Raw genomic sequence first — 13,470 nt, forward strand, 5'->3', positions numbered from 1 at the left:
GAAAATAACCTCACACTCAACGTCAACAAAACTAAGGAGATGATTGTGGACTTCAGGAAACAGCAGAGGGAACACCCCCTATCCACATCGATGGAACAGTAGTGGAGAGGGTAGCAAGTTTTAAGTTCCTCGGCATACACATCACAGACAAACTGAATTGGTCCACTCACACAGACAGCATCGTGAAGAAGGCGCAGCAGCGCCTCTTCAACCTCAGGAGGCTGAAGAAATTCGGCTTGTCACCAAAAGCACTCACAAACTTCTACAGATGCACAATCGAGAGCATCCTGGCGGGCTGTATCACCGCCTGGTACGGCAACTGCTCCGCCCTCAACCGTAAGGCTCTCCAGAGGGTAGTGAGGTCTGCACAACGCATCACCGGGGGCAAACTACCTGCCCTCCAGGACACCTACACCACCCGATGTCACAGGAAGGCCATAAAGATCATCAAGGACATCAACCACCCGAGCCACTGCCTGTTCACCCCGCTATCATCCAGAAGGCGAAGTCAGTACAGGTGCATCAAAGCTGGGACCGAGAGACTGAAAAACAGCTTCTATCTCAAGGCCATCAGACTGTTAAACAGCCACCACTAACATTGAGTGGCTGCTGCCAACACACTGACATTGACACTGACTCAACTCCAGCCACTTTAATAATGGGAAATTATGTAAATATATCACTAGCCACTTTAAACAATGCTCCCTTATATAATGTTACTTACCCTACATTATTCATCTCATATGCATACGTATATACTGTACTCTATATCATCGACTGCATCCTTATGTAATACATGTATCACTAGCCACTTTAACTATGCCACTTTGTTTACATACTCATCTCATATGTATATACTGTACTCGATACCATCTACTGTATGCTGCCCTGTACCATCACTCATTCATATATCCTTATGTACATATTCTTTATCCCCTTACACTGTGTATAAGACAGTAGTTTTGGAATTGTTAGTTAGATTACTTGTTGGTTATTACTGCATTGTCGGAACTAGAAGCACAAGCATTTCGCTACACTCGCATTAACATCTGCTAACCATGTGTATGTGACAAATAAAATTTGATTTGATGATTTGATTTGACCTAGCCATGGCCCGGGACTGGAAGATGCTTGTCGATATTGGCCAGCAACTCATTTTTCCACCTGAGATTGCTTCTACCAACCTTAGGCCAGACATGGTACTCTGGTCCCCTTCACGAAATGCTGTGTACATCATAGAGCTCACAGTCCCGTGGGAAAACTCTGTTGAAGAGGCCTACGAGCGTAAGAAACTGCGTTACACAGAGTTGGCAGCAGACGCAACTCAGCGTGGCTGGAATGCAAAGGTCTGGCCAGTTGAAGTGGGATGCAGAGGATTTGTGGCTTCAACCATCATCAGGTTGCTGAAAGAACTTGGAATCCATGGACAGGCTCTGCGGCAGACCGTCAGAGCAGTTTCTCAAGCAGCTGAAAGAGGCAGCCAGTGGATCTGGATCAAACGGAAGGACCCTTGCTGGGCTATAACTTCATGACCCCCCCACCCCCACCTGAGAACCCAATTCAGATCCCTCCAACTTGAGGGCATATGAGGTATGCGGCCAGCTGTAGGGCTGGCTCAGGGAAGAGGACGCCCCTGCCTTGCATAGTCCCGTGGGACATCTTAATTGGGCATGGGACACAAGCTAAGGCTTGATTACCCTTTAGCTGGCCACCTTTGATGAGGGTGTTTAGTGATTAAAGGCCGAAACACCCACTGATTCGAAGGCACACTACTGAGGATGTGTCCCAAAATTGACATCTTACCCCAGTCTAAGAAATAAACCTCCCATGCCACTCTGTCAACATCACGGCAAATCTCATGTGAGTGCATTCCATCTATTGGCACAATGGACAGTTTTTAACATCTCATCCCGTGTTTTATGATTCTTAGTAATGGTAAATACATCTCTGATGGTACTGTGACACCAGTATTAGTCATCGTCGGCCGTGGTGAGGAACACAGTTTAATTAGATACAATTTTTATTGAGAAAAAGGTCTGGTGAACAAAGACATTTTCCATAGAGATAAGAACATTAGACTGTACATGCAGCACTGCAACAGAGAGAGCATGTCGGATACGTTACGGCTGATACAAGGGGTAGTAAAGATGAAGTCAACACACGAGTTAGAGGACAGTTTGGTCAAAACTAGTGTTTAGGGATAGAATGCAACAAATCACAGAATCCTTTCTCTAGATTGTAGAATCATAAGAGGCCCAGTGCATACAGTCAGTGTTCTACCATTTTAGAACCAGCACAGCCAATGGAATGTGATGTTAGTGTAGTGAACCCCCCCCTCCCCTTCATGTGAAATCAATGACAGTTTATTTAACTAGGCAAGTCAGTTAATGGCCTACCCCGGAAAATGCTGGGCCAATTGTGCGCCGCCCTATGGGACTCCCAATCATGGCGATACAACCTGGAATCAAACCAGGGTCTGTAGTGACACCTCTAGCACTGAGATGCTACGCCACTCAGGAGCCCAGTAGTGGATGAATGAAGTGGAAACCAGAGTAGCTCTACGTTTGCTTTCACAGCTCAGTGTAGACGTACAATTTGACAAAAAGGACAGGCGACAGATGGCAGTGTTCCAGAGCTAAAATAAGATGTTCATTTTGACGTTCCTTTGGTCTGAGTAGCAGACAGAGCCACAGAGGAGCAGTATGTGTTCTGGTTCAATCATATCTCCCAGGCACCTTAACAAAGGAGACAGTTCAACAACTACCTTCATGATATTGCACTTTGTGACATTTGATTGATGTACGGTGGCATCATGATATGTGAATTAGATACAAAATGATCTAATCCATGTGTACATATAAAAAGTCATGGCCTTAGAGCCACTGCTGTACTGTTGATGAGTCATTAGGACATTCCCATGTCTTCTCACATGTTACAGCATATTATCATATTTCCAACGCCCAAAAACAGCACGTGTAGAAAACTAGCAGAACAAAAGAAACAGTATTAATACAAAAACAGAATAACTAAGCAATGTAATATGGCTGTTCTGAACAAGGCACAGCAGTAGTATTTCTTAACAGACCAATAATATAAACAGGCACAACAAAGACATCACAGCCAGTTAGTGTCACTCCCTTTTACCTCACGGTTAAAGTACAGTTTAGTTAATTTCTTAGCAGTTGAAATATTAGTGAACACAATATACACAGTGTAGAAATGCTATGAGGTTTCAAGCAGATTTACATTAAGAGATGTACAAATAGGTGCAATTAGAAAACAATATTTTCTATCAAAATGCAACAGTGAATTCAGATTTCATTATGGGGCATCTCTGGTGTCCTTTCACCAGATGTGGAGCCTGCATACTAAACTGTGTCTAACAGTGCAGTGCTTGGTTGAGTACATTTAACATTTACATTTAAGTCATTTAGCAGACGCTCTTATCCAGAGCGACTTACAAACAGTTGTATTTCTAGTGCAGACTGACCAACAGTCATATCCTTCACTGACAGTACACACCCTTTACAGGAGACAGGACAGCTAAATGGAACCAGGACTCAGTGTTCTTGCAGCAGCCCTCCCTCAGAGGCCTTGTGTTAGAACAGGGATGTCTATCTCTATGCCAGACATGCGTGAGCGTGTGGAGTAGCGGTGGCCTATGTAGCTGGGGGCGTAGCCCACCTGAGAGGGGGCATAACTCTGGGACGGGGCATAGCTGTAAGCCTGGTTCTGACCCACCTCTGACCCATACCCATCCGGGGATGACATCTGGGACATATAGACCTGCTGAGGCTGCTGGGCCAGTGGGGCTACGCTCTGAGGGTAGCCCTGGGAGGGAGCGTAGGGCTGGGCATCCATCACAGTGGGGACGTACCCCTGTGGAGGGAAGGTCTGAGGGGTCCGTAGACGGGGGAGGGGGGGTACCCGTTGGCTGTGAGGGGCTGGATGGAGAGGGAGTTAGGGAGTGTGGGGAGAGGCAGCCAGAAGGGAGAGGGTAGCTTCTTACACATGCAGTACCACATGAACATCAGCAGGGCGGCGAGCATGAGGCCGCCAGAACAGCCGATGGCCACGTAGACCGCGAACCCGTCTGAGAAGATGCGGTCGTACCTGATGTTCATCTCTTTGGTCCGGAACAGGAACCACACGGAAGGCGCCAGGGCGATAGCACCGCCCAGGAACAGGAACATCCCGGCCACTAGGTGGCAGCCTGCGCTGTTGACCAGACAGCGGGTATTCTTGATGTCTGTCTCAGCCTTATCAGAGCAGCAGCATGTCTTAGACATGCCTGCCATACATAGCACCAGGGCCAGGGAGCCAAACAGTAGCCCAGTCGGCAGGCAGAACTGGAGCAGTCGCAGGTCCAACTGGTCCACTTTAGAATACCACTGTGGGGAAAAGGAATAAATGAGAAGTGATTTATGCAAATCTCAAATGACAACCTGTTTCCTGTATAGTGCACTACTTTAGAGCCCTATGTGGCAGCGCACCATATGGGGGGAATATGGGATGCTGTATGTCCTTGTGATTGTGCGATCATCAGACCTGTACCTCTGAGTCGTAGTAGTAGCAGCCAGAGTAGCCATCTTGTTTCACACACTTGGCCCACAGGCCATCATAGACGCTGATGTTCTTGGCGTTTTTGTTGAAGGTGACAAGTCGTGTCACTCGCCACTGTGGGATCAGCGCCGCCACAGCGATGCCGCCCACGGAGATGAAGGCGATGATGAAGGAGAAGGCATTGGTGGCGTGGATGTCCCGGCACGACATAGCCGCAGACAGGAGGTGATGTCAACAGGACTTCCTGTTCTTTTGGATAAAGAGAGAAAGGGAAAACGAGGGAGATCAGTACTCAGTCAGATGAACTGGGCATCCAGATTTAGAGGCCTGTTTAGCGCTGATTATAAATATGTGACAAAGGTGACAGAGCATTTCCTATTCTGCATGGCAGGAAGACCTTTCTGCTTGACAACAATCCACAGCATTACACTGTACTCTTAAATAGCATCAAAGTTTACACCACTGAGGGAGGTGACCCAGCTACAGGCAAACCTCTTATATGTTCATATTCACTAACACAGTTGACCTAGAATCTGCATGTGACTGAAAACAATGCTCTCATTTCATTGGAATTCAGACACTTACAAACTAAGCCTATTAGGCAAGTACTGTAGTACTACTCCACAACAGGGGCTGTCCAGAAAAACAATGGACAATAGACTGGACTTACCCTTTACTACCGTTGACAATGGTTGTTGCGCCGTAATGCTTCTCAATGCAGTAAACTCAATTGTCTCAAAGTAGAACCAGTTATTTACCCATGTGTAACAGGCTCACTATGATTACAGCGCTGGAATATAACGTTAACTTACTGTGTGGATGTTCTACGGAGCAGACTAGCATAACATGACAGACACGTAATAAGAATTCAGTAGTGAATGTGTGTATTCAGTGCGCAGCTAGCTAATTAGCTATAATTCAATTAGCTAGTTAGCCTACTAACTTACTTTAGTTGTTCTCCCCGTATGCTTGTGAAGTTGTGGATATGTAATTTAGCTGTGATGTCTTCTACATGTAGCTGTTCAAACAATGTTGATACAAGCTAGCAATCATTAACCAGCTGACTACCTAGTTAACGTTAGCTAGAAACCTGTTGCGCCCTGGATTGTCGAAAAGATGGGACTAGCTAGCTAAACGCTAGAGCTCACAGAAGCTCAACTGAGTCTATGAAAAAGAGTGGTCGAAATTCATACCTTTGATTTTTGTAACGTTTAACGCATTTATTAGGGCGAAATCGCAGCCATTCCAATTCGTTGTTGAGTTTTTCAGTTCCAAGGAGCTGTTTCCCGTCCGTAGCGCACTCGCTTCTTGCGCGTCCCCGTGGTCGGCAATAGAATGTGACGTCACCCGCTCATTCATATTCACATTGTACTGGCCTTGGTCTGTGTGGTTGACTGATGATGACAGACAGCGCACTTTATTCAGTTTATATGAATATACATGGTTGGATGATTAAAAAAAATATATACAAAAAAAGAGAGAAAATAATGAATAATGACCCTCCACCTTTCTTTCTAATGTCTTGCAGGGTGATGTCCAGATCCACATGATCTATAAATCAGCAGGACAAGAGGCAGCAGCTTCCTTCCTTCCTATTGGTAAGGTATCTGCTGTAAGAGTTATGAGGGGTGGATTAAATTAACAAACTATTGGAAAACTGACAAATAAAATAAATATTGCAAAACTATTAGTTCTGGCCACACAATCTGATTGGTTACCATGAGTTGCATTTGAACCAATATCCAGTATCAGAGCCTTAGGCCTATAGAAACACATAAGCCTGAGTAAACATAATATAGAACTGCATAGCTTGGTTACTGTTAGATGTGGAAAACGTTATAGTGAATGTTATAACCCTATACGCTAACAAACAATAATATACTAACCCTCCTTTGTTTTTGTTTTTCCCCAGTTGACCTCCCAGAGCCTCCTTTCCCCAGCCCTCCATTTCCTGGGTCAAAGGTCATCCACAGGAGGAAGAAGAGACAGGTGAGTGAGAACTGTAGAATGCCCCAGGTTTTCCTCCTGCTATCCCTATGGTCACAGTTATGGATGAGTCATAATTTACTATAACTGGGGAAGGAATGCTGAGAAAGGAGTCATCTTGAGTTCAGTCGTGTGTGTGGTGTGTGTGTGTGTGGTTGAGAGAGTGTGTGTGTACTATATAATCGTGCATGCTTCTGTGTGTCTGTATGAGTGTGTTGGAGATAATTAAATAGTGCTCTGCGTGTTCTTCACATTGTTGACTTTGCATTCTGTATGTTAATTCACTGAGGTAGAAATGAAGGTGATTTCCTTGTCACCCCTCTCATCCTCTTGTTATAAGATATTCACCATGTGAGTGAAGGTTGTTCTCTGTGGCTCCTCTCCTCCACTGCCTGCAGACAGACAAACTGGTGTGGATGTGTCTGCATCTCTCTCTCTCTCTCTCTCTCTAGACGGGGGGGTTTACAGGAAAGCACAGACAGACCTGATGCGGTTGAAACATTCCATCATCCCAGCATCATTCTTCCTGTTTCTATGATGTATTTTGGTGGAAACAGTCATCATACAAATATAATGTTTTTACAGTAAGAGAGAGAGAGTTTTAATGCGTGTGTGTTAGATCCATTGAGGCTTACAGTCTGGTCCGTGTTGCTCTCGTAGGCCCCGCGGGTTGGGGGCAGTGTGGCCGAGGAGACCAAGTACATCGAGCTGATGGTGATCAACGACCATCTGATGGTGAGAGTAGTCCGTCTGTGTGTGTTTATAATTGTGTGTGTGTGCTCTTTCTTTCACTGATGTTACCCCCAATAAAGAAGCCAAGGGTTCAGGTATAAGACTGATGATCTCTCTCTCTCTCTCTCTCTCTCTCTCTCTCTCTCTCTCTCTCTCTCTCTCTCTCTCTCTCTCTCTCCAGTATAAAAAGCATCGTCTCTCTGTTGGTCAGACGAATAACTACGCTAAGTCTGTGGTCAATATGGCTGATATGGTAAGTTACCTAACATAATCTTTTTGGTATTGGATATTTTGAGCTACATGAGCCTAGAGACAGTAGACTCATCTGGTCTTTAGAATCTCAACCAATCAAGGGCGGAATCTTCAGTGTCACCGTCTGCAACGATAACTGGTCTCTTCAGCCTCGTCTGTCTGCTGTGCTGCTGAAATCTGATAGGCCCGTTGCAGAGGACAGGGTCACATTTGAAAGCTGATAGGCTCATTGCAGAGGACAGGGTCACATTTGAAAGCTGATAGGCTCATTGCAGAGGACAGGGTCACATTTGAAATCTGATAGGCTGGTGGAAAAGGGTCATATCTGTTTGCGTGCCCTTGATATTTAGTGATGACATAAAAAGGATGCTATATAGGGAATGGTGTGTGTTTGATAGATGTTTTGTTTTAATAATAGAACTGAAAGCGTCCCTGTCCACTGTGCATTGTTGATTTAATGGAATGTTTTTGACTTACTGTGAAACCACAAACAGACAAACAGACAGGCCTAAATATAGACAACAGTGACCCTTCCTGTACCCTCCCTCTCCTCTGTGCATCAGTCCATCCTTCGCTCCTCTCTGCGCACCTGAGCCTAAAAACAAACAACAATCCCCTCCCTTCTTCTCCTCCATCAATCCTCTCCTTTCTCCCCTCCATCTCTGTCCATATGAGACTACTGCTGGTATTCAGCTAAATCAATCAGTCTTTACAAGTGTCCTTTCCTCCCTCCCTCCCCTCACCATCTCTGTCCATATGAGACTACTGCTGGTATTCAGCTAAATCAATCAGTCTTTACAGGTGTCCTTTCCTCCCTCCCTCCCCTCTCCATCTCTGTCCATATGAGACTACTGCTGGTATTCAGCTAAATCAATCAGTCTTTACACGTGTCCTTTCCTCCCTCCCTCCCCTCTCCATCTCTGTTCATATGAGACTACTGCTGGTATTCAGCTAAATCAATCAGTCTTTACAGGTGTCCTTTCCTCCCTCCCTCCCTCCCCTCTCCATCTCTGTCCATATGAGACTACTGCTGGTATTCAGCTAAATCAATCAGTCTTTACAGGTGTCCTTTCCTCCCTCCCTCCCCTCTCCATCTCTGTTCATATGAGACTACTGCTGGTATTCAGCTAAATCAATCAGTCTTTACAGGTGTCCTTTCCTCCCTCCCTCCCCTCTCCATCTCTGTCCATATGAGACTACTGCTGGTATTCAGCTAAATCAATCAGTCTTTACACGTGTCCTTTCCTCCCTCCCTCCCCTCTCCATCTCTGTTCATATGAGACTACTGCTGGTATTCAGCTAAATCAATCAGTCTTTACAGGTGTCCTTTCCTCCCTCCCTCCCTCCCTCCCCTCTCCATCTCTGTCCATATGAGACTACTGCTGGTATTCAGCTAAATCAATCAGTCTTTACAGGTGTCCTTTCCTCCCTCCTCCTCTCCATCTCTGTCCATATGAGACTACTGCTGGTATTCAGCTAAATCAATCAGTCTTTACAGGTGTCCTTTCCTCCTCCCTCCCCTCACCATCTCTGTCCATATGAGACTACTGCTGGTATTCAGCTAAATCAATCAGTCTTTACAGGTGTCCTTTCCTCCCTCCCTCCCCTCTCCATCTCTGTCCATATGAGACTACTGCTGGTATTCAGCTAAATCAATCAGTCTTTACAGGTGTCCTTTCCTCCCTCCCTCCCCTCACCATCTCTGTTCATATGAGACTACTGCTGGTATTCAGCTAAATCAATCAGTCTTTACAGGTGTCCTTTCCTCCCTCCCTCCCCTCACCATCTCTGTCCATATGAGACTACTGCTGGTATTCAGCTAAATCAATCAGTCTTTACAGGTGTCCTTTCCTCCCTCCCTCCCCTCACCATCTCTGTCCATATGAGACTACTGCTGGTATTCAGCTAAATCAATCAGTCTTTACAGGTGTCCTTTCCTCCCTCCCTCCCCTCACCATCTCTGTCCATATGAGACTACTGCTGGTATTCAGCTAAATCAATCAGTCCTTACAGGTGTCCTTTCCTCCCTCCCCTCACCATCTCTGTCCATATGAGACTTCTGCTGGTATTCAGCTAAATCAATCAGTCTTTACAGGTGTCCTTTCCTCCCTCCCTCTCTCCCCTCTCCATCTCTGTCCATATGAGACTACTGCTGGTATTCAGCTAAATCAATCAGTCTTTACAGGTGTCCTTTCCTCCCTCCCTCCCCTCACCATCTCTGTCCATATGAGACTACTGCTGGTATTCAGCTAAATCAATCAGTCTTTACAGGTGTCCTTTCCTCCCTCCCTCCCCTCACCATCTCTGTCCATATGAGACTACTGCTGGTATTCAGCTAAATCAATCAGTCTTTACAGGTGTCCTTTCCTCCCTCCCTCCCCTCTCCATCTCTGTTCATATGAGACTACTGCTGGTATTCAGCTAAATCAATCAGTCTTTACAGGTGTCCTTTCCTCCCTACCTCCCTCCCCTCTCCATCTCTGTCCATATGAGACTACTGCTGGTATTCAGCTAAATCAATCAGTCTTTACAGGTGTCCTTTCCTCCCTCCCTCCCTCCCCTCTCCATCTCTGTCCATATGAGACTACTGCTGGTATTCAGCTAAATCAATCAGTCTTTACAGGTGTCCTTTCCTCCCTCCCTCCCCTCTCCATCTCTGTCCATATGAGACTACTGCTGGTATTCAGCTAAATCAATCAGTCTTTACAGGTGTCCTTTCCTCCCTCCCTCCCCTCACCATCTCTGTCCATATGAGACTACTGCTGGTATTCAGCTAAATCAATCAGTCTTTACAGGTGTCCTTTCCTCCCTCCCTCCCCTCACCATCTCTGTTCATATGAGACTACTGCTGGTATTCAGCTAAATCAATCAGTCTTTACAGGTGTCCTTTCCTCCCTCCCTCCCTCCCCTCACCATCTCTGTCCATATGAGACTACTGCTGGTATTCAGCTAAATCAATCAGTCTTTACAGGTGTCCTTTCCTCCCTCCCTCCCCTCACCATCTCTGTCCATATGAGACTACTGCTGGTATTCAGCTAAATCAATCAGTCCTTACAGGTGTCCTTTCCTCCCTCCCCTCACCATCTCTGTCCATATGAGACTACTGCTGGTATTCAGCTAAATCAATCAGTCTTTACAGGTGTCCTTTCCTCCCTCCCTCCCTCCCCTCTCCATCTCTGTCCATATGAGACTACTGCTGGTATTCAGCTAAATCAATCAGTCTTTACAGGTGTCCTTTCCTCCCTCCCTCCCCTCACCATCTCTGTCCATATGAGACTACTGCTGGTATTCAGCTAAATCAATCAGTCTTTACAGGTGTCCTTTCCTCCCTCCCTCCCCTCACCATCTCTGTCCATATGAGACTACTGCTGGTATTCAGCTAAATCAATCAGTCTTTACAGGTGTCCTTTCCTCCCTCCCTCCCCTCTCCATCTCTGTCCATATGAGACTACTGCTGGTATTCAGCTAAATCAATCAGTCTTTACAGGTGTCCTTTCCTCCCTCCCTCCCCTCACCATCTCTGTCCATATGAGACTACTGCTGGTATTCAGCTAAATCAATCAGTCTTTACAGGTGTCCTTTCCTCCCTCCCTCCCCTCACCATCTCTGTCCATATGAGACTACTGCTGGTATTCAGCTAAATCAATCAGTCTTTACAGGTGTCCTTTCCTCCCTCCCTCCCCTCTCCATCTCTGTTCATATGAGACTACTGCTGGTATTCAGCTAAATCAATCAGTCTTTACAGGTGTCCTTTCCTCCCTCCCTCCCCTCTCCATCTCTGTTCATATGAGACTACTGCTGGTATTCAGCTAAATCAATCAGTCTTTACAGGTGTCCTTTCCTCCCTCCCTCCCCTCACCATCTCTGTCCATATGAGACTACTGCTGGTATTCAGCTAAATCAATCAGTCTTTACAGGTGTCCTTTCCTCCTCCCTCCCCTCACCATCTCTGTCCATATGAGACTACTGCTGGTATTCAGCTAAATCAATCAGTCTTTACAGGTGTCCTTTCCTCCCTCCCTCCCCTCTCCATCTCTGTTCATATGAGACTACTGCTGGTATTCAGCTAAATCAATCAGTCTTTACAGGTGTCCTTTCCTCCCTCCCTCCCCTCACCATCTCTGTCCATATGAGACTACTGCTGGTATTCAGCTAAATCAATCAGTCTTTACAGGTGTCCTTTCCTCCCTCCCTCCCCTCTCCATCTCTGTTCATATGAGACTACTGCTGGTATTCAGCTAAATCAATCAGTCTTTACAGGTGTCCTTTCCTCCCTCCCTCCCCTCTCCATCTCTGTTCATATGAGACTACTGCTGGTATTCAGCTAAATCAATCAGTCTTTACAGGTGTCCTTTCCTCCCTCCCTCCCCTCACCATCTCTGTCCATATGAGACTACTGCTGGTATTCAGCTAAATCAATCAGTCTTTACAGGTGTCCTTTCCTCCCTCCCTCCCCTCTCCATCTCTGTTCATATGAGACTACTGCTGGTATTCAGCTAAATCAATCAGTCTTTACAGGTGTCCTTTCCTCCCTCCCTCCCCTCTCCATCTCTGTCCATATGAGACTACTGCTGGTATTCAGCTAAATCAATCAGTCTTTACAGGTGTCCTTTCCTCCCTCCCCTCACCATCTCTGTTCATATGAGACTACTGCTGGTATTCAGCTAAATCAATCAGTCTTTACAGGTGTCCTTTCCTCCCTCCCTCCCCTCACCATCTCTGTTCATATGAGACTACTGCTGGTATTCAGCTAAATCAATCAGTCTTTACAGGTGTCCTTTCCTCCCTCCCTCCCCTCACCATCTCTGTTCATATGAGACTACTGCTGGTATTCAGCTAAATCAATCAGTCTTTACACGTGTCCTTTCCTCCCTCCCTCCCCTCACCATCTCTGTTCATATGAGACTACTGCTGGTATTCAGCTAAATCAATCAGTCTTTACAGGTGTCCTTTCCTCCCTCCCTCCCCTCACCATCTCTGTTCATATGAGACTACTGCTGGTATTCAGCTAAATCAATCAGTCTTTACACGTGTCCTTTCCTCCCTCCCTCCCCTCTCCATCTCCGTCCATATGAGACTACTGCTGGTATTCAGCTAAATCAATCAGTCTTTACACGTGTCCTTTCCTCCCTCCCCTCACCATCTCTGTCCATATGAGACTACTGCTGGTATTCAGCTAAATCAATCAGTCTTTACAGGTGTCCTTTCCTCCCTCCCTCCCCTCACCATCTCTGTTCATATGAGACTACTGCTGGTATTCAGCTAAATCAATCAGTCTTTACACGTGTCCTTTCCTCCCTCCCTCCCCTCACCATCTCTGTTCATATGAGACTACTGCTGGTATTCAGCTAAATCAATCAGTCTTTACAGGTGTCCTTTCCTCCCTCCCTCCCCTCTCCATCTCTGTTCATATGAGACTACTGCTGGTATTCAGCTAAATCAATCAGTCTTTACAGGTGTCCTTTCCTCCTCCCTCCCCTCACCATCTCTGTCCATATGAGACTACTGCTGGTATTCAGCTAAATCAATCAGTCTTTACAGGTGTCCTTTCCTCCCTCCCTCCCTCTCCATCTCTGTCCATATGAGACTACTGCTGGTATTCAGCTAAATCAATCAGTCTTTACAGGTGTCCTTTCCTCCCTCCCTCCCTCTCACCATCTCTGTCCATATGAGACTACTGCTGGTATTCAGGTAAATCAATCAGTCTTTACAGGTGTCCTTTCCTCCCTCCCTCCCCTCACCATCTCTGTCCATATGAGACTACTGCTGGTATTCAGCTAAATCAATCAGTCTTTACAGGTGTCCTTTCCTCCCTCCCTCCCCTCTCCATCTCTGTTCATATGAGACTACTGCTGGTATTCAGCTAAATCAATCAGTCTTTACAGGTGTCCTTTCCTCCCTCCCCTCACCATCTCTGTCCATATGAGACTACTGCTG

At 46.1% G+C, this 13,470-nt stretch overlaps 2 protein-coding genes across 5 annotated transcripts in view; one reads left to right on the forward strand and one right to left on the reverse strand.

The window, feature by feature from the left end:
* Positions 1-13,470, forward strand: part of LOC115121677 (disintegrin and metalloproteinase domain-containing protein 22-like) — a 179,485-nt gene that overhangs the window by 142,420 nt on the left and 23,595 nt on the right. For all 4 annotated transcript variants that reach the window (XM_065027742.1, XM_065027744.1, XM_065027745.1 and 1 more), the window contains 4 exons: positions 6,092-6,161; positions 6,476-6,552; positions 7,210-7,284; positions 7,463-7,534. In XM_065027742.1, the coding sequence (XP_064883814.1) occupies positions 6,092-6,161; positions 6,476-6,552; positions 7,210-7,284; positions 7,463-7,534 (294 nt within the window). The remainder of the gene's footprint in view (positions 1-6,091; positions 6,162-6,475; positions 6,553-7,209; positions 7,285-7,462; positions 7,535-13,470) is intronic.
* Positions 2,003-5,905, reverse strand: LOC115146680 (claudin-12). The gene is given in 4 exon segments (XM_029688747.2): positions 2,003-3,903; positions 3,906-4,391; positions 4,555-4,812; positions 5,757-5,905. Coding segments are annotated over 3 exon segments (1,023 nt in total). The 5' UTR covers positions 4,774-4,812; positions 5,757-5,905; the 3' UTR covers positions 2,003-3,585.

Source organism: Oncorhynchus nerka, linkage group LG14 (assembly GCF_034236695.1).
Source record: "Oncorhynchus nerka isolate Pitt River linkage group LG14, Oner_Uvic_2.0, whole genome shotgun sequence".
NCBI lineage: Eukaryota > Metazoa > Chordata > Actinopteri > Salmoniformes > Salmonidae > Oncorhynchus > Oncorhynchus nerka.